Genomic DNA, 26264 nt, shown 5'->3' on the forward strand with positions numbered 1-26264 from the left:
AAGTGTTGCTGAGCTAATGAGAAAGTTACAGACGCCCACCAAGTCCAATGAGCTACAGCACTAACAGAGACAGCACAGCGAGCACCGTCCAGTCCAGGTGGTCCCTGCAGACGCCCTCAATGCAGAAATCCTCAATGACTTTCGTAACACCCTTGTGAGATGCAACAACTACCAGAAAATCCCTTATACTGATCTAAGTTTTGACAATTCCATTTGTCCTTGTGTTGTAACAAACAGTATGAAGACAATCTGTCTGATAAGACAGATTGGGGTCGTGGGTGGGCATTGGTGCAGAGGTTATTCTGGTGGTGGGATTTGTGTTGGAACACTGAATGCCTGAAACAACCGTAAACAACTAGTTAACTCACAGTGTTAGAATAAAAATGTTTGTAAAAAATTAAGAGGTGATGCTGAAGCCATCATTTGTCAAGTCGGGCAACTATCTGTTGCTTCCATGCTATTTCCTGAAGACAGAAATGTTGAGACAAAATGTTTTACTGCCTGGTTTTATAACACAACGCCGATCCTTTCCAGCTGGCTTCAAATCCCACCACCCACCACAACCTGTATGCTATGCTTCAGAAACCTTTCTTTTCTTGGCCAAGTACACAGAACAGTTGGATCAGCTCACCCTGATCAGAAAGAGGAAGCAGAAGGAAACCGTTTCTTCAAGCTATTCAAAGAATCATGGAGGGAAAGAAGAGGGAAGCTTGTCCAGAAAAACTGCAAGGCACTGACCTTGCCCCAACTCTTCCCAGCAGGTCCCTCCCCAGGGAAGCACCCAGAGAGGAACATTCCCAAGTTCAAGGTCTTGGCTGAAAGGACAGGAGACAGCTTGTAAGCGCTAGGCTGCTATCCCCACAGCACTAGCTGGAGACTGGGGCTAAGGTGGGGGTGAAGCCAGTTTTACAACCTACCCACCCAGGACCCCTGAATCTCCAGCCAGCCTGCAGGAGGGCTAGGGCAAATGATTAGACCATGGTGCCAATCAACCCGCCTGGTGCTAAAGATGCAAAGATGAGAAAAACAAAGTGCCCTGGCTTCCGAGCTGTCAAACATGTCAAACTTTGTCAGAAGACACCAAAGAGTTTTGAGAGTGACAAAACTGGCCCCTACTAGAATGTCCCACTATGGCCAGAGCTGGTTCTCTGCTGCCTTCTACGTGGGAGCAGATGTTGGCGATGACCCTTCCCCGGCTCTAAGTTCAAATCAAACATCTTCTGGAGCAGCTCTCACGGCCCAGCCGGGCATCGGGGCAGAGGGCGGTGTGCCCACACTCCACTGGCACTCCGAGCCCAAGCCCGCCTCCTTGGCCAGTGCCCTTCCTGCCTGCCCACCTGCCTTTAAGCCACCTGCCCTCAAAGTGACCGTGTCCTCTGAAGGGGGCGGGGTGACCGATGTTGGCTAGACTCGGACACAGCAATTAGCACTGACTGCAAACAGGTAACACAACTTGACTTGTAATTTTGAGGCCTGAAAACCTCCCAGGAAGCAACCTGAAATTTAGAAAAGGAAAACTGGAAGCAAGTCAACAAGTCAGATGACTTCTCATCTGGGTTAAGAAGAATTTAAGAATGGCCCAAAATAGTAAACAGGTAGTAGACGTGGGAGGAGTTTGGTATGCAGGGATTTTATCTTATTGACTTAAGCTTTTTTTTTTCTTTTGGGGTCACAGGCAGCAATGCTCAGGGGTTATTACTCAGGAATTCCTCTCTCTAGTTGTATAAGGGGCTCGGGCACCTTAAATTTCTTTGTTGCCTGTTTTACCATTTTTATAGAGACACTGGAATTTGTGACACCGATAATTATATTTTTCGTGCATATATCATTCTAACACTATACCCATCACCAGAGAGCACCCTTCTCTCCACTGGTGTCCCAAGGGCCCCTCCCAACTGACCCCTGTGGTATGTTTAGATCAATTCTGTAGACTAAACTTCCAGTTCCAATGACTTTGGCCATTTGGTGTTCTCTATATTTCTTTTATTAATTGGCGTGGTTCATAGTTTTTTTTTTTTGCAGTGCCAAGAATTTAACCCAAGAGCCTCACACAGGGAGGGCATGCACTGGACCACTGAGCCACCTCCTCACCAAACCTCAGAATTTGAGCAGAAATTTTTACAGATAATATGCTCAACAATTACAAAACCGACAAAAAAAAAAAAAACTCAGGCCTGTGGGCTGGAGAGAGTACAGTGGGGAGGGTGCTTGCCTTGCACGTGGCAACCCAGGGTTGGATCTGTGACACTACATTTGGTCAGTCCCACAAGCACCACGAGGAGAGATCGCTGAGCACAGAGACCAGAGTAAACCCTGAACACAGCCAGGTGTGGCCCCCAAACAAAAACACCCCCCCCCCATAAACCCTGAGACCTTAAAGGCATTTTTAATGCCCATTTTAAGCTTTAATTTGGAAAACAATTTTATCTCCAGTTAAGAAATTATCAAGTGTGGCTGGAGACATAATAAAGGCAATTAAGCTATGGGTCTTTCATATATATATATGTGTGTGTGTGTGTATATATACATATATATATCACCATAAAGCAAAGAGAGGACCATATCTGGCAGTGCTCAGGGCTTACTGCTGGCTCTGTGCTCAGGGATCACTCCTGGTGAATCTTAGGGGACCATATGGGGTGCCAGGATCATACCCAGGTTGGCTTTGTGCAGGGCGAGCGCCTTACCAGCTGTATTATCACTCTAGCCCCTGGGAAATTCCATGCCGCTAAAGCATTTTTTCATGAGACACAGATCCAAATGTGGAAAGGAAACCCTTATCTTTCTATATTAGGCTTAGGGCTAGTGCTAGGGAGATGGCTCAGGGGTAGAGCACATGCCTTGCGTGTGTGAGATCCAGGGCTCAATTCCTGAGATTGCCAAGAAAAGGAAAAGAACCATATAAGGTCTAAATATTTACCAAGATTAGTTTTAGAGCAGCTAACATATGGTCTGGATTGTGGTTCAGTGAGGGGCATCCACAAACACACAAAGAAATATAGACGTAAACACGGACGTGCAGAGGCACACACACACAGACACACCTACCCCCAATACGTCCCCCTTTTTTTTTATAGCTGCTCTAAAAAAGCCATTAGGAGTAGCTGTAATAAATATACATTAATGTCCTTCAATCCTTTTCCACCTGAGACCAGTCCAGACAGGAAGTTAAAACCAAAATGGTGAATCAGTGGTTCTCAACCTTCTGACACCTGCAGGCAATTTATTGGCAGCTGGAGACTACTGACCTACATAAATATATGTGTAGAGACTATTACAGTGATAGCAAACAGATGTCAAAACTATTGGTGTGGTCCAGATTTGCTCAACTATTTGATCACGCAAGCAGATATTAATGGGGTTTATGAAAGTAAGAAGTAAATGTGGTCCTTGTTAGTTTTCTTTTTCCCAAGTCCTTTTTAAAAGTGCATTTCAAGGTTAGTCTTCCTGTCCCATTCGCAGTGACCCAGGCTCACACAGCCGGAGACAGACGGGAAGGCATTTTATCTCAGCACGTCTCTGTCTCCCTGTGGAGACTGGCAAGCCACCAAGCTTCAAAGTAAAATGAACTGTTCTGGGGAAAAAAACCTTCAGAAATTAAATGACTGATAGCTGCTATATATTCCTACTATAAAATTAGAATTATATCTTCCTGCTATTAATAGTCCACCTGACGTTCTACTTCAGCTGGAACAATTCCTGCATAGCTGAAGGCATCTGACAATTCATTTTAAGATGATGTTTTCAGCCTAATAAATTAACAAAGTTATCCAAGCAAATCATCGATAATGGGCCCTAAAACTGCTTATCTTTATCAACATTAGGCAGCACTGCTTTCCTACAGAGAGTAAAAAGCAGCCTCAATTGCTCTGGTGATTAATTCTCAGAGTATGATAAAAAAAAAAAGAAATTAGTGTAGCAGTAGCTACAGATGCTTGATGTAAGCCAGACATAACCTCCAACCCACTAGTATTTTTTTTTTGTTCAAACAGAATGAAAGGGAGTTTAATAAGCCAGAGGTAATAAAATATTAAGGAGGCTTGTTTCAGGGCATTAAAAAACTAAGCTTTATATATATATACGTATATATATGTATATATATATATATAAAATCTGTACGTATATAATCCCCACCTATAATCATCCCTGAAAAATAATGAAGTATATGGTTGAGGAAAAATATATATGTAAAATTTATTTTCCTATCTTCATTTCATTTTTTAAAAATTTTATTTACTTTTGTTTTGTGGGTGACACCTGGCAATGCTCAGTGTTTATTCCTGGCTCTGTACTCAGGAATTATTCCTAGCAGTGACTGGGAACATATGGGATGCCAGGGATTCAACTCCGGTTGGCCACATTCAAAGCAAACTCCCTACCGACTGGACTATCTCGCCATTAAGAAAAAAAAAATTAAGATGCCCCAGTTTATAAAGTTGTTCATAACAGAGTTGATTCAGACATACAGTGTTCCAATACCAGTCCCACCATCAATGCCTCCAGGTTCCCTTCCTCTCACCAGACTACCTCCCTTGGCAGGCATATGACAAATTCATTTCACAGTTCTTGCTCAACAAAACTTAAAGGAATAGCAAATGGCATTATCTAAAAATAAATCAAGATAAGTTAATTTGTGATGATCTGGTGCTATGTCTTTAAGCTTTCTTAGCATAGTATATGCACCAATGGCGAGGGCCAAACTCAATGCCACACGTTCCTCCTGTCCTTTAAAGGAGTTTGTTTGCTGTTGCTCTTTTTGGCTTTTTGTTTTTGGGCCACCACAAAAATTGGTGGTGCTCTGGGGTTACCCTTTTTTTCTTCTTTTTGGGTCACACCTGGCAATGCACAGGGGTAACTCCTGGCTCTATCCTCAGGAGTTACCCCTGCCTGGCGGTGCTCAGGAGATCATATGGGATGCTTGGTATCGAACCCGGGTCGGCTGCTTGCAAGGCAAACGCCCTACCCGCTGTGCTATTGCTCCAAGCCCCGGGGTTACCCTTTTAATGCTTCTTAAAAAACTAGTTTCAAGGCTGTTGCCTGTTGGTGAAGCTCTCTGTTAGTCCTTCGGATCTACATGATAATCTAACCGGGTAGAGTATTCTTGATCAGGTGCTGATTTCCTCAAGTTATTTTTCTATATCCTCCCATACTCTTCTGACTCACAGAGTCTCATTTGATAAATCATCTTCACATCTTATGTTATCTTTTTATGTAAGTTCCTTTTTTGATCCTGCTGCTTTCAATATTCTGTCTCTAGCCATCATTTTGAGTACAGTGTGCCTTGGAGTTTTCCTAATATGGTCTATTTTTGTGGGGACCCTTCAGCCCTCTTGGATCTCAGAGCAGTCAGCTTTGGGAAAACCTTCAACTGTGGGAAATTCTTGTCGATGATTTCTTTAATTGTTTCCTCATCACGTTTGCCTTCATGTTCTTCAGGACTCTGATGATTAATATTTTTTTTTCTTTTTGTGTCACACCCGGTGATGCACAGCCGTTATACAGGGGTTATTCCTGGCTTTTGCACTCAGAAATTACTCCTGGTGCTCTGGGGTTACCCTTTGTTTTTGCTTTCTGGGTCACACCCGGCAATGCACAGGGGTAACTCCTGGGGGGACCATATGGGTGGCAGTGCTCGGAGGACCATATGGGATGCTGGGAATCAAACCCAAGTCGGCCACATGCAAGGCAAATGCCCTACCTGCTGTGCTATAGCTCCAGCCCCTACAATATTGCTAATGATGGTTTTGTTGCCAGCAGTTTGGTTAAATGGAGAGTCAAGGAGGTAGATGTCGACTTCTCTGTTTGACCCACCTTGGCCACCTGCTCAGAAGGGGCCTGCTGTGGCTGAGGACTGGTGCACAGACACTCCTTCCATCCCACTAACCTCATGAAGCAGCTGTCAAGCTGTGCCTACAGTCCACTAGTTCTGCCCAAGGTGGAAGGTGATCCCTGGTACCCGATTTCTCAGGAAGCCATGGACTCACGCTGGAGCAAGAAATTGCTCTCAGTAGGAAGGACTCAGTCTCCCCTCAGCACAGATGTGTGTGTGTGTGTGTGTGTGTGTGTCTGTGTGTGTGTCTGTGTGTGTGTCTGTGTCCTTTCCTTCATAGAAAAGAATTTCAGGAGGCAAAACAGTGAAGCAATAACATTTTTATTGAATTAGACTTACTTAGAAAGGTGAGAGAGGTGGGGCCGTGAGAGATAGTACAGTGAATAGGTTTGATCCTGGTACCCCAGATGGTCCCCTTGAGCCTACTCAAGTGACTCTTGAGTGCAGAAACAGGAGTGACCCCTGAACACTATATGGTGTGACCCAAAAAACAAATAAAAAGGGAAGCGCAGGGGAGAGAAAGAGAGGAAGTGTGTGTTCAAGAGAAAACTCAAGGGGCTGGAGCCATAGTCCAGCAGGGAGGGCATTTGCCTGGCATGTCACTGATTTGGGTTCAATCTCTGGAACCCCACATGGGTCCCTGAGCCCTTCAGTAGCAATCCCTGAAGGCAGAACTGGGAGTAAGCCCTGAGCAACACTGGGTGTGGCCAAAAAACCAAAAGAGGAGATGAGGGAGGGGAGGGGAGGACTGAGGAGGAGAAGGAAGGGGATGGGAGGGGAGAGGAGAGGAACACAGACTTCCCCAGAGTGGAAATAAGCGATCTGAGAGACACTGAGACAAGCCAGAGAGATAAGTGTTCAGGGGAGGACACGGCTTGTGAGGGCAAGTCTTCTTTTCCCATTTTAATAGCATAGTTCATTTTCCCTGGAAGATTTGGTTGAAATTCAGACCACATTAATCTATGTTCTGCTGCAGAGAACCCTAACCCTTTCACCCAAACACTTAAAGTAGATACAGCAGGAAAATACAAAGTGCTCACTTTCACAGTGCGAAGACTGAACCATACCTTGTATTTCGAAGACAACATCAGCAAGCATCGGCTTATTAAGGAAGAACTTGAGGGAGGTGTTATAAAACCACAGAGGTTTTCTGGCTTGATAGGTTTTGCAATTTCTTAGGCAATTAATCTGGAAGGGGAGAAAAAACCAAGAACAGAAGGAGAAATGTTGCACAATGAATTCTGAGAATATGTATGGACGAGTGGGAGAATCCGGAAAATGGTGCTCAATGTCTACTAAAATAATGACTCAGTTCCTCTAGCCATGATTTCCAGGGGAGCGTCCCCTCAGAGCCACACGCACCATCCGTCACAGAGCAATTGCGAGCTCTTCAGCATACGCAGCTGGGAGCAAACTCGCTGGAGGAAAACTCCATGCTGGGGAGCTGCATGCAGGGCCCGGGGTCCCAGGGCTGCTCTGCAACCACAGGCCCAATCTCTTCCACGGACAACCAGCTCAGTTCTTCCCTCGAGGCAAGTCTACACGGTAGTACCAAGCCTTAGCAGCAGCGGCAGACCCAAAGCACAGCGCTGGGCAGCAGCCCCGTGACCAGACCTCGGTGACTTCGATCCTCTGACGTACCATGATATATCACACTAGCAACAACAACAAAAGATCCAGGGGCATCACTCCCCACTTTGGTTTCTTTTTGGGTCACACCTGGCAATGCTCAGGGGTTACTCCTGGCTCTGCACTCAGGAATCAATCCTGGCAGTGCTGGGGGGACCATATGGGACGCCAGGGATCAAACCCAGTTCAGCTGCATGCAAGGCAAACACCCTCCCTGCTGGACTATCACTCCAGCCCCTTACTCCCCACTTTGGATAAATCAGTTATGGCAGGAAGTCAGACATTTGCTGAGAAGAGGAAAAATACTGTCCTTCTTCATAATGTAGAGGAACACACACTGCCAGACACTCATGCACCAGACAGGATTCTGGCAGTCCTGGCACCAGGTACCTTCTCAGACTCTGTCCAGTACCTCCCCTGAAGGACACTTGCAGGGACCGGAAAAGATCCAGGGTACATACACAGGGGCTGGAACACAGGCATCACCAGAGATACCCCTAGCCGGTCATCATGCTTGTTGGGTCTCAGGTCCACATTGCTGCAAAAACCCTCACTAGGGGCACCCCTGGGCCCCCGAGCACTGAGGTGGCGCCCTCCTGTCCAGAAGCATCCCAGAATTTGAGAGCAGCAGTGACTTTAGAAACAAAGCAGCTTATGCCTCCATTCGTAAAAAGTCTGGAATAGCCACAGAGATGATTCCTGGCAGAAGCTGCATCCCCGGAGCACTTCCTGCCTCCCAATTCTTCCCTGTGTGGCAGCCAGGGCAGGGGGTGATCCCAATCCCGGACAACAGGCCTCTTCTTTCTTCCGGGGTCACGGAGGGAGTGAACTTCCAGACCAGGAAGTGTCTAGCCCCAGCCACACCTCTCCAAGAATCCATTTTATACCCAGTGCTCAAGGGAATGACAGCTCCGAATCAATGCCAAGGGAAGGCACAAGTTTGCTGAGAATAAAAAATGTACCAGGGGACATATTCACCTAAGCAACTAGAACATACACAAGTTCATCTAGAGAACTTTTGAAAATCAAGATGTAAGTTTGGGGCATATTCCTACAAAAGCATCATCTAGCTAAATCTTGACTGCAAGAGGGTTACCACCGTGCCATCCACTTATAAAACACTTATAAAAGCTGTAGACCTGTGTCATTCTGTTACTCACACAGAAGAAAGGCCTTGCTCCTTAATTCTGTGCTATTTATTTCTTCTTATGGGGCCAGGGCAGAGAAAGAGAGAGGCACACCTCACAGTGCTCAGGGCTTATTCGTGGCTCTGCACTCAGGGATCACTCCTAGTGGTACTCAGGGGACTATATGGGGTGCTGGCGATTGAACCCAGGTCAGCCACATGCAAGGCAAGTGTCCGATCTGTTGTAGTATCTCTCCAGCCCCCAACAACTATAATTTTAAAGTTCTTCCAGAATGTTTATACAGTATGTTACTAGGTTCAATATATCTAAGATTACGTATATACAGTCTGTATTCTGATCATCTTTGAACCTAAATGTGTAACTTTGAAGTTATACTAGATGAGAAGTGAATCCTTACTGCTCATGAGATCATACAGATCTCATAGAACTCTTGAAAAAGGCACAAAAAGAAACTGTTTGCTCCTGAATGCAATTTTAAACATAAAATTTGAGGACTGAGAAAGCCTCCTCTCCAAGAAAGTGTAACTGGAATGAAACAAATTTACCAGCCTTCATTCCTGACATAGGCTGCAAATTCCTGGGGTTCCTGGGGGACATTTCAAAGGATGAAATTCAAAAATTAACATTCAAAAGGCATGACTCATCTATTTCAATGTTTGTATGATTAAAAGCTTAGATAGTGATAGAAAGTATACGTTTATATTTAAATGGCAAATGTTTTACTTAAAACATTTACATATTGACTCAAAATTTTATATGCATCAGAGTCTATTCATTATAATTCAGAGAGAGTCAAAGTAAGCTAATCATAATAAACCAATTTACCTTTCCTGGTGTTTTTAAAATGCATTTCACTTTTTCAATGACATTTGAGACATCCCCAGAATCTTTCAACTTCTTCCTGATATCTTCTTCCAATTCTTCCCACTGAAAAGCACCTGTAAATACATGAATATATGTTAGACTATTCTGTTAATTAGGAAGAAAAATCTTTGATGAGATATTAATGTTCCTTTTGTTTGTTTTGGGGCCACAACTGGCAATGCTCATGGGTTACTCCTGGCTCTGCACTCAGGTAGTGCTCAGGGGACCACATGGGAGCCCGGGATCCAATCCAGGTCAGTTGCCTGCAAGGCAAGTGCCGGACCTGCTGTACTACTGCTCCAGCCCCCTCAAATGTTATTTCTTTAATATTTTTCTTTTCTTCCTCCATCAATAATTTATTTTTTAGTTTCTATTTCCCATCCACCTAATCTCCTCCCACCTGCCCCTTCTCAATAACCTTTGTTCTATTTTATCTTTAACTGATTTTGTTTTGCTTTCTTCACCAATTTCATATCCTTATACCGTTCACTCAGATAAAATTATTGGTGTCCATTTTCTTTTGAATTATTTCATTCCACACAATCCCTTCAAACTCCTTCTATTTTGCTGTAAATGGCACAATTTCATCATTTTTAAAACTGAAAATATTCCACGTTGTAAATGTATCGCGTCTTCTTTTTCCAACCCTTTGCTGATCGGCACTTAGGGGCACTTAAGTTATTTCTATTATTTTAGCTATTGGGAATATTCCCTCCAACTATCACCTTCTCAAGTCCTAGTTCATGCCAAATATACATCCTTATAATTACTCTAAAACATTTAAATTGCGCCTATGGTTTTCTGGAGCCAAAGAGAGAGTACAGGGGTTAAGGCACTTGCATTGCATGCAGCTGACTGACCCAGTTTCATTACCAGAACTGCATGGTCTCCCAAGCACTGCCAAAAGTCATCCCTGAGCACAGAGCCAGGAGTAAGCTCTGAGCACCACTAGGTGTGCCCCAGTCCCTCTGGCCCCCAACAACAATTTTTCCTCCCACTAAGGCACTTCTCAAGCCCTGGAGACTTCCTCCCTGGACAGTTGTTCCTTCTCTGCCATAAGTGTCAGTGCTAATAGCAATGACCAGAACACAAGTACAATCACAAGTACATTGCAACGCAGTCCAATACCCAAATGACTTGCCTTGAGCAGGGAGTCAGATCTGGTCTTTTCCATGCATGAATTAAGTTGTACTGACCACACATAGTGACTTCTATTAGAAGAATATGCAGCAGGAACCAAAAACATTCAGAAAGGCCTTATGTCTTATCTGACTGAGACGCCCAATCACCACCTCAAAAGAACATACCTGAAGATAGCAGCCAGACTGACCCCTGATGAAGGTACTGGAATGAAAGTGTCCCATCCATTCCCTCCCTCCCTAGACTTCACGCCTACCACTTCCACGCCATCTCTTCCAAGGCTCATTTCAACTGTCTTATCTAGTGTCAAGCCCAACTTTCTGCTGGGACTTAACAAAGTCTCCCTCGTCGATGGTCAACAGAAATTCACTTGTTTTTTCTTTTTGGGTCACACCCAGCGATGCACAGGGGTTACTCCTGGCTCTGTATGAAGGAATTATCCCTGGCAGTGCTCAGGGGACCATATGGGATGCTGGGAATCGAACGCAGGTCAGCTGTGTGCAAGGCAAACGCCCTACCCACTGTACTATTGCTCCAGTCCCAACAGAAGTTCACTTTTGCCTCCCCTCAGCTGCCCACAGCTGCCCATGCCTCCCTGCTCCTTCCCGGGCTTTTCTCCCCCACTCACCTATGGCATTACTCCATGCTAGTAGGTTTCTCAAGGCACAGTTACAACTCTGATATTATCCCCATCCATCCTACAGAAAGTCTAACTCCTGAAAAAGTGATTCGAGAGGTACGGTATGCCAGGCACAGGTGGGAGATCCACATGCTGATTCTATTCATTATTGGTGTAACCTGAATCAAAGAAATACTCAGAATCCCCCCCCCCCTCCACACACACACACACACCCAACCCCCCACCAAATCTAGCTTCTTCAAGGCAACTGAATTGCAGCTGCAACCATTACTGTGACCTGGTTCCAGCCCCCAACCCCCACCCGGCCCCGGCTCTGGGCCATGCATTAACATTTTCCACATTATCCAAGCCAGGGACAGTGCCCTGCAGTGTTTCTGTATTTGTGACCCTCTAGACTGAGGCATACTAAAGGACAGCACAGATACCGTTTTCGTACATGTCAAATTAAATGAACTAAAAACATCTGCACGGAAACTCAATTCAGAAGATCTGAAACCAAGCATCAAATCGAAACATATGGGACCAGTAGCAGGTAAACCATATGTCACAAGTTTGTAAGTCACAGGTAAATTTGTAAATCCCAAATCTGTTTACCAGTCACAGAAACATGCCTGAGAACAGAAGTCAGGTGAGTTCATCAGGGCACTCTACATACTGGGTTTTCACTTTCCATGCCTCATCTTAACCTCCCCCCCGCCCCCAATTTCACGGGGGTGCAGCCAGGAGCTTCAGGCTCGTTGGTGGGTAGAGGTGAGGCAGATCTTTATCTCTGAACCACAGAGCCAACAACACTGAAAGCCGAAGACCCAAACCACAACCCAACTGGAAAATGTGTCTGACAAGGGGGCTGGAGGTGGAAGGAAGCCTGGGGACACTGATGGAGGGACTGGTGTTGGGACACTGTGTGCCTACAATGGTCACCTTTGTAAGTCACCTGCCTAAATTAAAAAATCAATATTGAGCTGATTCTCCTAATCACTTCATCTTTCACACACAGAGGCCCTAGTAAAGCGAGAATCCTTAGCCTGCTCTCTGTGAGCAGGATATACTCAACTACCAAACAGTAATTTTCCCTCAATTTCATTATCAATTAATATATACATCACTGCCACTGTCATTATCACTGTCCTCCCGCTGTTCATCGATTTGCTCGAGCGGGCCCAGTAACATGGTGAGACTTGTTACTATGTTTGGCATACCGAATACGTCACGGGTAGCTTGTCAGGCTTTGCTGTGCAGGCGAGATACTCTCGATAGCTTGCGGGACCCTCTGAGAGGGGCAGAGGAATCGAACTCAGGTCGGCCAGGTTGGCCAAATGCAAGGCAAACGTCCTACCTACTGTGCTATTGCTCCAGCCGAATATATACGTATTAACTTAACACTGTGTTTTTACAAAGTTGTTCATAATACAGCTGTCTCGGCATTCAATGGCCCAACGCTAATCCCATCACCAATGTTGGTTCCCCTTCAAGACTGTCCCCAGTTCCCCACCGTGCCCCCCCCCCCCAAGCCTGTTCCCTTGACAGATACACATTAGTTTATTTTATATTGCCTGCTACAACAACGTGGCAAATAGAATTATCAAAAAACAGTCTAGCGAAAGAAGATTTGTGAAAATTGTTCTATCTCCCCATAGGGTCACTAAGTCATTGTCTGAGGGTTTACTGAGCTGTCTGTTGCTAGTTGTACCTTCTATGTTAATGGTTTTATTTATTGAACGTAGTTGGTTTCTATGCTACTTTCCCATCTAAATCGCTGTGCTCCAAAGGGGTTGTCAGTATTGAAGAACTTGGAGATTTTGCTCTGGGATCTGTAGAACTGGGGTGATTCTCAGCCCACCTCTCTCCCGAGAACACCCTGGAGTTTTTATCCTGAAGACTGGTATACAGTGCTAGTTTTAGCAGCTTGGCTTGGCATCGCTTCTGAAAGTAGTCATGAAGCTGGTTCACTGTTTACATGGTGGTGGCTGTGGGATGCAGGGTGTGTGTATTATCACACACACACACACACACACACACACACACACCTTTATTTTGCCTAAGCTGAGGATTGAGGGTTGAACCCAGGGTCTCTGTGGCTGAGTCACAGCCCTTGCCGGGTCAATCTATCTTTTTAACTTTTGTTTTGAGCCTCCCAAGTGTGCCGGAGACCCAAGGCTCCAGCGTTGGTACCCGAGAGGTCTGCAATGCTGTGCTCAAACTCAGGAATGTGCTCCAGCCCTCAAGGGGTCTCCTTGTTCACTCACCAGCCCACTCCTACAGTAACCCCCTACAGTGAGAAGGCTTGCTTTCCAGAATGGGGATGTTGGAGCATGATCCCGGGGTCTCAGGCCTATGAGCTATGTCCAGGAAGCATTTTTAAGCATGCGGAAAAGCATGCCATAACTCCCAGAGCTGCAGTATTTTGTGCAGACTGAAGAAACAAGCTGCATTCATTTGCTCTGGCATTTCAGTAAGTGATCGGGCATTCGAAGGACCAACCCGGGCAGGAAGAACTGGAAGCTGAATTTTTTTTTTTTTTTTTTAAATTTTGGGGCTAGCCCAATGGTACTCAGCGCTTACTTTGGCTCTGAGCTCAGGGATCACTCCTGGTGGGGTTCAGGTGACGCCACGCAGTACCAGGGACTGCACCAGGGTTATCTGCATTCGAGTCGAGCGCTCCACCTGCTGTGCTAGCTCTCTGGCCCTGGAAGCTGCATTCTTGAGGCTCTGACAAAGTTTTCAATTCCTAACCATGAGACCACGTGACTCAGGAATGTGCAGGCATCAAGGTCCTACCTCATAGGGAAGAACAACTGGAGGCCATGGAAGAGCCATTCCATGAGACTCAGAACCTGTGTCGCTGGCTTCCAGATCCCATGACACAGTGTGAGTCCCTGCATGTTTACACTTGGACAATGTCTGAGACTTTCCAGCAGGACGCGAGCATAAACTTTTCAGGCCCGTCAGTGTTGAGGGTCGGAAATGTGCCTGTGTCTGAGAGATAAACAGCTGGTAGGGCACTGGCCTGGCACACAGCCCAGCCGGGTTTCATCGCCGCATCCCATCTGGTCCCCTGAGCACGTCCAAGAATAATCCCTGATCACAGAGCCAGGACTGAGCCCAAACCCCCAAAATAAATAACCCGGAAGCCTTTTCCGTCAGGGTGAAAGGACTGACCCAGAGACCAGAGAGCCTGTCCCAAGTGTAGGGCCCAATGTCCACGGTGACACAACTGACACAAAGCACTGAGTCCTTATTTGGGAAAGCACATAATTTCAGAAGAGCTAGAACGCCTTGCCACTTGACTGCTTCACTACTTTACCAGCAGTAACACACATTGGGGAAAAAATATTAACACACAAGGCTTAACCTAGAACAACATGTTACTAATACCAGGGTTCAATGGCTCCAGGGTGAGATACAGCAATCTTCACACACCTTTTTTCTACAGAAACCTTTTTTGGTCATTTTTAGGGAACTATTCATAACAAGCAATACAAAATAAATGAATGATGGCCTGCTGTTGGGGCAGGCGTGGGTGGTGGTTGGGAAAATTCAAAATAATGGTGGTGGGAATGTGTAATGGTGGTGGCATTGGTGTTGGAAGACTGAATGTAATAAATTATTGTGGACAACCTCATAAAAATAAAATTAAAAAATAAAAAAATAAAAAGGGCTAGAGTGTTTCTTGCACCCTGGCTCCTCTTTGATTTCCCGTTCCCAGGCAGGAGACAGGGCTGAAGTGTTTTGTAGCCCGTGTTTGCTCAGGGCAAACAGTCCTGCGCGTGATGGGAACGCGGCTCTGCAGCCCCCAGCAGCCCCCGCCAGGCCGCCGGGTTCCCGGATCCCAGAGGAACCCACAAGCCTGGGACTCTGGGGGAGGAAACCATTGCGCAACGGGTCTTAAAATGCTGTTCAAAGTTTTAGAGTGTTTAACGAGAATAAAGGCAAAATAAAACCACACAAGGCCAGTCCCTTTACTGAAGTCTGAGGGAGGGGGGAAAAAAAAAAACATGCAGGCTTGAAACTTTTACTTGTTAAACAAATCCTTAAAAATAAAAAACCAGCTACCTAGCCACAAAAACTACAGTAAAGCAAAAACATAAAATAAATAAATAAATAAATAAAATCAATAAACATTTAGACACTTGAGAGAGAAAATCTGATTTTTCACCCCCTCTCTTTACATGTTTTATTCTGTGGCTACACTCACTCGGTGGTGCTCAGGGGACCCTATGTGGTGCCAGGCATTGAACCAGGGTCAGCCCTCACAATGACAATGCCTTCCTCCTTGTATTAAACTCCCCGTCCCCATGCTGTTTTATTTTTTTAGAATTTTTGTTTTCTTTTTGGGTCACACCCGGCGATGCTCAGGGGTTATTCCTGGTTCATGCACTCAGGAATTACTCCTGGCAGTGCTCAGGGGACCATATGGGATGCTGGGAATCAGAACCCTGGTCGGCCATGTGCAAGGCAAACGCCCTACCTGCTGTGCCATCACTCCAGTCCCTGTTTTTAGAATTTTTGTTGATTATAAACAAAAAACCAGCTAGAATACTTTTATTTTTATTTTTTTAAGTAATCAAAAGGATCCTTTATTTTTAATGTAGACAGCACCAGAGTTCATCAAAATAATTTATAATAGTTAACTGACTCTTAAATATCATATAACTGATGCTTCTGAGGTTAAAAGTACCAAGGATTCATTTCATTTAAAACGGTCTGTTTGGCGCCCGCGGGAGCAGAACCAACGCCTTCTCAGGACGACTGAGACCCGAACAGGCTGTGAGCAAGGCAGTTCTGGGCGTCTGTCCCGGGTGGTGAAGCCTCCCCACGCGCGTTCCCCTCTGGCCACACTCAGCCTTCCAGGTGCCACTGCTGCAGGGAGCTGCCATCGCAAATGGCGATGGCGACAGAGCCCTTGCAGCCCTGCGGGCCCAGCCCTGTCAGGCACTGCCCAAAGGAAACCTAGTACGGCCAGTGGTTCTTCCCAAAAGTCCACTGCTGAGACCCGCCAGTCCCAGGGCACTTCATGAGCCGTGGTGGGTCCGACGAGTGGGTTTCAGGCATGTCCACGCACAGGAGGTTGTTTAGCAGTGACTTGTGCTCCTCACTGTAGACCCAGACCTGGCTGGGGTCGGTGTAGTCACAGCCCTTGAGCGCCACGAGGCCTCCCTTCTGGCTCGGCTGGCTCTGGGCCACAAGACACAGGCTGGTCTGCAGGTGACAGAGCCATCCGCGCTGAAGGGCTTTGGGGCGCTAGGCTCCTCTGTTATGAAAAGGGGTTGCTGTGACTTGGCATTGGGTCCTGCGATCTGCATCTCTGGGTGGACGTTATCCAAGTACCACTTAAAAGATTTGCAACCCAACCTCTTCCTCAGTTCCCCAGGCTCACTGATGATCCCATCGCTTTTGGTTCGTAGATAAGGCCATAAGAAAAAACACTGCTCCTTGTACTCGTCCAGTCGGATGTGGGTCAGCCGCAGTGAGTTGTGGGCCATCGTGTCCTGGCCCTCGGGGGAGCCGTAGGGATGCCACTTCTAGAAGATGTGCCCCACCCGGGAGCAGGGCATGATGAAGAGCCGCCCACCGCACATCCAGATCCAGAATGAGATTTCCAGGTTCTCTCCTCCCCAGATGTCCATGCTGCCGTCGTACCGCCCCAGCTCATTGAAGTAGCGTCGGTTCATGGCAAATATCTCCCCAGTCACAGTGGGCAACCTGATGGCGGCGGTGCCGCCCCCCGGGCCACCCAGCTCTGAGCGGGGACCAAGTCCTACTTGAAGTGAAGCCCCCAGTTGAAGCCACCACGCACCCCAGGGGACACCCCAGGGTGTCAGCACTGATGATGTCGATGACGGGGCACACCACAGCACGCTGGTCCTCATGGATGGCGGCCAGCAGCGGCTGCAGCCACACGGTGTTCACCTCACAGTGACTGTCCAGGAACACCAGCACCTCCCCTGTGGTGTGCACTGCTCCGATCATCCGCCCTCGGATTAGTCCCTCCCGCTGTGCGTGGCGGACGTCTCACACCTTCCTGGGGAGGTACTTCCAGACGAACTCGTCCAGCTCTCCCTTCAGGTCGTCAAGGTCACTGTCATCATCCACCAGGATGACCTCGTGCAGGAGCTGCGGAGACGTGCGGTCCAGGACACTGTGAACCATCTGGAGCAGGGCAGACAGCACTTCGTTGTAGAAATAAATGACCACACTAGGCACAGGCAGCTCCACAGGGTACGACTTGTCTGGCAGGGGCCTGTGGTAGCCCCAGGCAGTTGCTGATGAGCAGGTTGAAGGCGTGTTTCTGATAGCCCAGGTCTCTCAGCTCCTGACCTCGCTTGTTAAAGATCAAACCCAGCTTGGAGATGAGCCTCAGGCCGTCCTTCTCTGGGTCATCAACTCCGTTCCTGTGCAGCTCGTGTGCTCGAAACTCTGGCTCCAACACTCGACTCGGACCCCGAGTGAATGGCGGATAGAACTTTCTGGAGAAGGGTCCGTGGGGCCCAGCCCCCTTGACGGGGACATTCTTGAGCGGCTGAAGTTGAAATAAATGAACAGCACGACTGTCCGTCCAGGTGGCCGACGTGAAGAGGCACCCATAACAGAAATACCATGCCGTGACACTACCCATCACAGACTAGCATCCAGGGGGCATCTTCAGTCTCCCTGCCACGGCTGTGCACTGCCGCCCTCCGGGCCTCAGGCTTTGGCATCCCCCTGCAGCGCGCCAGCTGGGAGGAAATGCCACAACGCGTGCTGGCACCCACAGGCTCGGCCCCACCGCACGTACCTTGAATACTTTTAAACAATCCGATTTCTGCTTGAGACGGAGATTATACTGTGTAAGGTCAGACTGACAGAGTAGTGCTGAGAGGAAGGAGTGCAGAGTGCAGGGGACCTTGGCACTGTGTGGGTGTGCCGCTGAGGCCTTCCTTCCTGCGTTCTGCCTGAGCAGCCAGCAGGGTAGACCCGGCAGCCCAGACCTTCGGCCTGTGGCCTGCTCCGACTCCCTGCCTGGACTGTCATGTACAGAGAAAGCAGAGCAGAAAGGCATCGACTAGTCCTGTGTCTGAGTAGATGTCTGTGCCCAGGAACTTGCAGCTTCCCAGCTTGGAACTTGGAACTTGGAACTTCCCAGCTTCCAATGCGTTGGCCTTCAGCTGCCCCAAGCCCAGGTCTGGAAACCTCTACTCAGCGCCCCTTGCTGCCGACCTTGCACTCGAAGACTGATAACTGGGTCACTCTCCCAGCCTCGGGGTTGAAGCCTAGGGCGTATTCCTTCAGCTGTGGCTGCTCACTGGTTCTTTTAAGCACAGGTTTGCTGCTGTCTACGGTCCACACCTGTAAGCCACCTGTAGGATGGCTGATGTCAAAATGCCAAGCTCTGGGGCTGTAGCGATAGCACAGCGGGTAGGGTGTTTGCCTTGCACGCAGCCAACACGGCTGACACAGGTTCAATTCCTAGCACCCCATATGGTCCCCTGAGCACCGCCAGGAGCAATTTCTGAGTGCATGAGCCAGGAATAACCCCTGAGCATCGCCGGGTGTGACCCAAAAAAAAAAAATGCCAAGCTCTGGTTAGGGTCTACCCAAGGAGAACCTGCACACTCACGAGAACCCAGGTGGCGTAGTGGTGTGCAAACCACTGGACTGGCGGAAGGACAAGTTCTCCCTAGGCCCACCTGTCAACAGGATGCTGGCTTTCCTGAGTCTGAGCGCCAGAGGGCTCCTAGATGGAGTCCTATCTGGACAACTCTATTCCATCCTCCCATCATCACCACAGACTTCCTATGCTCTGCCTGATTACCTTCAGGTCGACAACAGCTATGACAGCCTCAGCTCCTTCCATCCCTCACCTCCTACCCTATGTTCCAGCAACCACACTCATGCCCCAAAGCCACCACCAGGCCTCCGCAGACACCAGCACCTCAGGACTGAGACCGACAGAGATGGTACACAGGATTTTTTGGCTGCGAACTCCAGGCCTTCTAAGAGTTGGGATGCGTGACCTCCCCCTACCTCCCCATACTTCTGGAAGCCCAGGCAGCCACACCCAGTTACATTCTACCCAGTTAAATACTCTGGATTTTCTGGAGCAGCATTTCCAAACTCTACAATACTGAAATCTGAGTTTGGATAGGAATGCAATGTAGAAGCCAACCAATCTGGACTAACCAAAACATTTACACAAAAGGCTTCACTTGTAACAACAGCTTAGTAAACCCTCAGACAAGGACTTAATGTCCCCATGGTGAGATACAATAATTTTCACAAATTTTCTCCCACAGGTATATTTTTTTGCTCGTTACATCAGCCATTTAGTGGTAACAAGCCATATGACACAAAATACTGTGGGCCAGCGATGGGGGCCGGCTTGATGGGTGGCTGGGAAAATGAAAACAATGACAGAGAGAAGCTGACAGTGGTGACGGGACTGGGTTGGAATACTGAATGTGTGTGTGACAAATTATCATAAACAACTTTATAAAACCTGGTGTTTAAATAAAGTGGGGGGAGGGAATTCCCAGAAGATGTTGGATGCTTGATTCTCTGAGTCTATTTGTTCCTTTTTTGTTTTGATTTTGATTATTTATTTATTTATTTGGGCTGGAGCGATAGCACAGCGGGAGGGCGTTTGCCTTGCACGCAGCCAACATGGCCGACCCGAGTTCGATTCCTCAGCCCCTCTCGGAGAGCCCGGCAAGCTACCGAGAGTATTCGATATGCCAGACACAGTAACAACAAAGTCTCCAATGGAGACGTTACTGGGCCCGCTCGAGCAAATCGATGAACGGGAGGGCCTTTACCTTTTACCTTTACCTTATTTATTTATTTATTTATTTTTGGCAGATCACTCCTGTGAAAACAGTTGGGCTCAGGGGACCATGCAAGATGCCAGGAATTGAACCCAGGCAGGCTGCATGCTAGGCAAGCACCCTATCTGCTGGACATTGTTCCTGTCCCAGTCCCTATGTGTTCCTTCCCATTTTAAATTTTAGAGGTTTTGTTTTGTTTGGGGGAGGGGGTTGAAGGTAGGGGGTATAGGAGCACAGCTAGCTACGTTTTGCACTTTCTCCTGGTTCTGTGCTCAGTGATCACTCCTGGTGGGGCTCAGGAGACTACACAGGGTCAGGGATCAAACCCAGGTCAGACATGCGCAAGGCCAAGTGCCCTGCACTCTGTACTATCTGGCCTCTTAAACTTTAGTTTTCATTGTGTATTTTGGGCTACATCTGGTGGTGCTCAGGGGTTACGACCAGCTCAGGGCAGGGATGGGGCTGGGTGGCCCAGGGGAGCCCAGCACACGCACTCCAGCCCTTGGAGCCCTGGGGGTTGGGCCCATCCCTTCCCATTCTCACCCAGAACATTTAGAGGTGACACCTGCATTGGCAAAATGACTCAGATTAAACTTCTATTCTTGAGCATGTGATTGATACTGAATTTGTAAAAAGGTGAAATAAAAGCATCGAATAAGTTGACTCTTGGAAGATAAGGACACATTAAGAAAAAAATCAAATCTAAAATAGTCCTAGTCAAAGCTGATTATATTTCAGCCTGAACTAACTTTAGAGACTGTTTCCTGTTCTCAAACTGAATGCAATGACCCTGCTCATTTATCCCCTCAAGCTTTTTCACCCCCTAAATTCCTTCCAAAATCAAGAGTCAAACAGCAAAGTCATAACAAGAGGTGAAGATCAAGATCCATATTTATATATGCTTGAAAAATTTTATTTCCTTAAACTGGGTAAAAGATCCTTGCATTTTCACATTTGGGGTTATTTTAAAAGAAAATACTAATAAACACGCTCACTGGGGAGGGGGGAAAATATTGTTTTTACCACTGATTTTTTTTTTTTGCTTTTTTTTTTTTAGGTCACACCCAGCGATGCACAGGGGTTATTCCTGGCTCTGCACTCAGAAATCACTCCTGGCGGTGCTCAGGGGACCATATGGGATGCTGGGAATCGAACCCGGGTTGGCCACGTGCAAGGCAAACGCCCTACTCTCTGTGCTACTGCTCCAGCCCGATTTTTTTTTTTAATGAGCAGATTTAAAACCGAGACTCATAAACTTGTAAGAATGATTGTTACTTGGACCAATTCCTGGCCCTACAGCAGATATTATCCCAAGCACGCTCTTCACCTATGATGGTAGGAAAATACACACTCACAGCATACAAGGGCGCCGGAACCACACAATGAGATACCTGAATAAATGAAGCGCAGAATGTCAGACAAACAGGAACAGAAGGTGACATCTTTTACGATGACTCGTAAGGGCGGGTTGCCGGGAGCCGCCGGCCTAGCACCAGGAAACGCAGCATCTCTGTTCACAGCAAAGAGGTCCTGGGTGGTCCGGATGATGCTGGAGTCCTGGATGTCAGCAGGACTCTTCACATTGAAAAGCAGCATGAACACGTGGCTGACGGCGCACAGGACGATCTTGTGGGCCTCGATGACATCCTTCAGCTCTGGGTTATAAAAGACCACATCCACACACTGACAGCAGAAGAGCAAGTTGTTTAAATCAGAGTTATAATGGGAGGCTTCAGCCTTTAAGACCGGCATTTTCTCTGTTTCCGAAAAAAAGAACAGGAAGATAACAAGTTAGTCCACAGGTCTACGGACACGATCGTGTTGGTTTTTATTTTAGATACAGCAAAATAATATTTTAAAATATTATTAGGTAGTGAGGAATGTCCGTCCCTCACCTGGCTAGAGCGATAACACAGTGGGTAGGGTGTTTGCCTTGCATGAAGCCAACCCAGGCTGACCCAGGTTTGATTCCTCTGTCCCTCTTGGAGAGCCCGGCAAGCTACCCAGAGCATCCTGCCCACATGGCAAAGCCTGGCAAGCTACTACAACGTATTTGTATGCCAAAAACAGTAACAACTCTCACAGTGGAGACATTACTGACACCCGCTTGAACAAACTGATGAACAACGGGAGGACAACAGTGCTACAGCATGACTGAATCGCCAGTATTTGGAAAATTTTTTTTTACCTCGAAAACTCATCTAAACATCTTACAGACACATATAAGCTTGGGATTGCAGTCCTTCTTAACACAGACACACAGAAATACTACATATCTACTTTCTACAGTGCTGAATACTTGACTCTGTAAATCCTACAAAGAACAATAAAACAGTATTTCTCAATATTTGTATGCTCTGAAATAAAACATTCCTCCAAAATCTGAATTTCAGTATGTTGATATTCTCTTGAATAAACATTTTTCACTTGATAAACATTCAAACCAAGTTTGAATAAGTTATAAAAAAATCCAGTCTCACACCTGAAATATTTTTATTCCTGGCACTGAAAGTGGAAGAGAGGACATTGTTCTATTTTGTTTTGTTTTCTTTTGTTTTGTTTTGTTTTGTTTTGTCGCCATACCTAGCTGTGCTCAGGGCTTATTCTTGGCTCTGAGCTCCGGGATCACTCCTGGTGGTACTTAGGGGAACATTTGAGATGCCAGGGTTTGAACCCAAGCAGGCGACATGCAAAGCAAGTGCCTTTCATGCTGTGCTATTTCTTCAGCCCCAGAGGATTACATTGTTAAACCTGCAACATCTCCAAGTCTTGGATTCTATAGTCTGAAAGCCTTTCAACCATTCAATTTTGATCCTAAAATTATTTTTCTTCCTCCTGGTGAAGCAATTTACTCCTCCAGAATCAGTTTCCTCCCCACCCAGTACACCTCAGCAAAAGTGTGGGTGAGGCTGCTAATTTATATAAGAAGATATAAGATCCTTATTCAAAGTCTGAGCAAAACGATCGACCCTCAACCCATTCAGAACAGCAGCGCCAAGAACTGTATTGGAGCCCTCATCAGACAGGGACCCAAACTGTGAAATGTTTGCTACCAAACTTCCTTCCAAAGCTGACCCAAGGGATGGTGTTAATGGTGAAGGGTTTCTTGAAGGATATTCGATCACCTAAACCAAACTTCTTAAGCTATCAAAGTTCCTGATTTAAAAGCAAAACCCAGGAGGCTGGAGCAATAGCACAGTAGGCGGAGCATTTGCCTTTCACACAGCTGACCCAAGTTTGATTCCCAGCATGCCATATGGTCCCCCAAGTACCGCCAGAAGTAATTCCTGAGTGCAAAGTCAGAAGTAACCCCTGAACACCGCTGGGTGTGGCCCAAAAAAGCAAAAATAAATTAATTAAATAAACAAAAAAATACAATAAAAGCAAAACCTAGTCTATTTGGGGCCAGGTTCTGGGGTTAGGAACATTCTGCCTGGTAGGTCACTCCCCCTCTTCACTGCGTGAGCCACTTGCATGGGATCTGGGAGGCTGAGAACAGTTTGAAAGCCCCAGATCTTGCGGGGCTGCCCTTCCTACAAGCCAGCACCAGGTCTCCTATGTAGGTGGGCCAGTGATGCCCAGGACCCCCACAGCAATTCTAATGAAAAGGGTCCGAAGGTGCATGGGTCAGAACTTTGAGAGTCGATGCTTCTGCTGATCCCTCCCAAAGGCCTCACCTCCTTCTCCCACCTAGTACCCGGCTCTGTACAGTCACACACGGCATTTCTCTCAGCACTGAATGACATGGACTGCTTTGCTTTTTCTTGCAAATGCTTCTATTTTTTCACCTTTTGGTCGGGGGGGGGGGGGGGGTGGGGGCACATGCAGCAATGTTCAGGGCTTTCTGCTGGCTCTGTGCTCAGGGATCACTCCCGACAGTGCTCAGGGACCGTATGGCCTACCAGGGATTGAATGGACCTGGGTCAGCCACATGCCAGGCATGCTGCTACATGCTGTACTATCACTCCGTCTCTTTTTTTTATTTGTTTCTACTGTCTGCCTGACTTTTCTCTACCTGTCTGTCTTCTTATCCAGAAAGTATTTAAGGCTCCAGTGTTTCCTACATGAGGCTATGTCACCCCAGGAAGTTCACAGTCAAGTCATACATCATTTCCAGTTTCTATATATGGATCAAATTGATCTGGATGGAGAACCAGTCTACTTCCATCACAAAATTAAGTTAAAAAATGCCAGAGATGGAGGGATGGGTATTTGATCATTGTATAATTGAAACCCAAACACAAAAATTTGTAAGTCTGCAACTGTACCTCATGATGTTTCACTAATAAAAAAAAAAATGCCAGAGAGGGCTGGAGCGATAGCACAGCAGGTAGAGCATTTGCCTTGCACGCGGCAGACCTGGGTTCGATCCCCAGCATCCCATATGGTCCCCCAAGCACCATCAGGAATAATTCCTGAGTTCAGAGCCAGGAATAACCCCTGAGCATTTCTGGGTGTGACCCAAAAAGCAAAACAAACAAACAAACAAAAATAAAACCCAAAAAATGCCAGAGAGCCTGGAACAATCGTACAGTGGGCAGAGCATTTGCCTGGTATGCAGTCAACCTGGGTTCAATCCTCAGTACCCCATATGGTTGCCCGATTACCACCAAGAGTAATCCCTAAGCACAGAATCAGAAGCAACCCCTGAGCATTACAGGGTATGGTCCCCCCAAAAAAGTTTGAAACATTTTATGAAGATTTATTTTTAGTTACTTTCTCTAGCACGGTGGGTAGAGCGTTTGCCTTGCGTGCAGCTGACCCAGGTCTGATTCCTCCGTCCCTCTCGGAGAGCCTGGCTAGCTACCAAGAGTACACTGCCCGCAGGGCAGAGCCTGGCAAGCTACCCGTGGTATATTCAATATGCCAAAAAAATAGTAACAACAAGTCTCACAATGGAGACTTATTGGTGCCTGCTTGAGCAAATCAAAGAACAACGGGAGGACAGTGCTACAGACAGTGCTACTTTCTCTAAATTTGCAATATGATTGTTTTCAAACAGTAAAAAAGGGTGAAAGAATGATCAAGAAGCACATACAGACTGCGCTCAGAGACGCCAGCAGCTGAGCTATCCAGGCAGACCCAGCCACCACCAGGCCAAGATCTCTGGACCCAGGGCAGGATGGGTGCAGACAAAGTCCAGGCCCTGCCAAAGGTCCAGCACTCCTTCCAACTACACCTGGCTCCCGCCATGGCCAAAGAAATGGCCCGGCTTCAGGACTGATCTCAGAGAGATGGCAGAGACCCCTGCAGCCGATTGTCCCTGCTCCAAAGTCCCTGAGGCACACAGCCACATATGCGGCCCTGCAACACTTCCCAGCTTCACCAAGCCAAGAGTCCAGGAGGAACAAGAAAATCAGACTGGAAAATTGAGCAGAAGCCCTCTAAGTTCAATGAGTGAAAACAGTAACACAGATGGCCCGGCTGCACCTAACAGCTCAGTAAATCCTCGGGCCATTGCTTTAGCATCACCATTACAAGACATATGTTGTAACAAGTGACATAAATTAAGTTAAATAATCAGTGCCTGCTAAGGGACCAGGCTTGGGGGGTAGGGAGTGGGAAACTCGGGACATTGGTGGAGATAAGGGCACATTGGAAATGCGACTGGTGTTGGTATATTGAATACCTGAAACAACTGTATTGTGTACTTCATAAATCACAGTGTTTAAATGAAGTTTAAATATTTTTTTAAAGAAGCATAAACATATCCTTCACTTAAATTTAGCAATTAAGATTTTTTACTATTCTACTTTATCTCGGTAGCTTGCTGGGCTCTCTGAGAGGGGCAGAGGAATCGAACCCAGGTCCGCCGCATACAAGGCAAACGCCCTACCCGCTGTGCTATCACTCCAGCACCTGCCCACACACCAGAGCCTGGCAAGCTTCCCGTGGTGTATTCAATATGCCAAAAACAGCAACAACAAGTTTCACAATGGCAACGTTACTGGTGCCTGCTCCAGCAAATCAATGAACAACGGGAGGACAGTGCTGCAGTGCTACCTTATCTCTAGATAAACACACTCATAATTCTGAGCCATTGGAAAGCTGCAACCATCACAAAAGAATATCAGCTAAATATTGTAACATCCATTAGCCATATGCCATTATCACACATAAGAACAAAATTCCATAACACTCTCTAACTTCCAGTCTATATTAAAATTTCACCAAAAGGTCCTAAAAGTGACATTTAGGTGTTTTTTATGGAC

At 46.9% G+C, this 26264-nt stretch overlaps 1 protein-coding gene and 1 pseudogene across 1 annotated transcript in view; both read right to left on the reverse strand.

The window, feature by feature from the left end:
• RHOBTB3 (Rho related BTB domain containing 3) overlaps positions 1-26264 on the reverse strand; it is a 66964-nt gene that overhangs the window by 20150 nt on the left and 20550 nt on the right. Inside the window, exons 6-8 of the mRNA XM_056112553.1 lie at positions 21444-21809; positions 9433-9545; positions 6898-7018 (exon numbers count right to left, since the gene is read on the reverse strand). Of these exons, the coding sequence (XP_055968528.1) occupies positions 6898-7018; positions 9433-9545; positions 21444-21809 (600 nt within the window). The remainder of the gene's footprint in view (positions 1-6897; positions 7019-9432; positions 9546-21443; positions 21810-26264) is intronic.
• LOC130021754 (polypeptide N-acetylgalactosaminyltransferase 11-like) lies at positions 16091-17867 on the reverse strand (annotated as a pseudogene).

Source organism: Sorex fumeus, unplaced genomic scaffold (genome assembly GCF_029834395.1).
Source record: "Sorex fumeus unplaced genomic scaffold, SorFum_2.1 ptg000018l, whole genome shotgun sequence".
In the NCBI taxonomy this organism is placed as follows: domain Eukaryota; kingdom Metazoa; phylum Chordata; class Mammalia; order Eulipotyphla; family Soricidae; genus Sorex; species Sorex fumeus.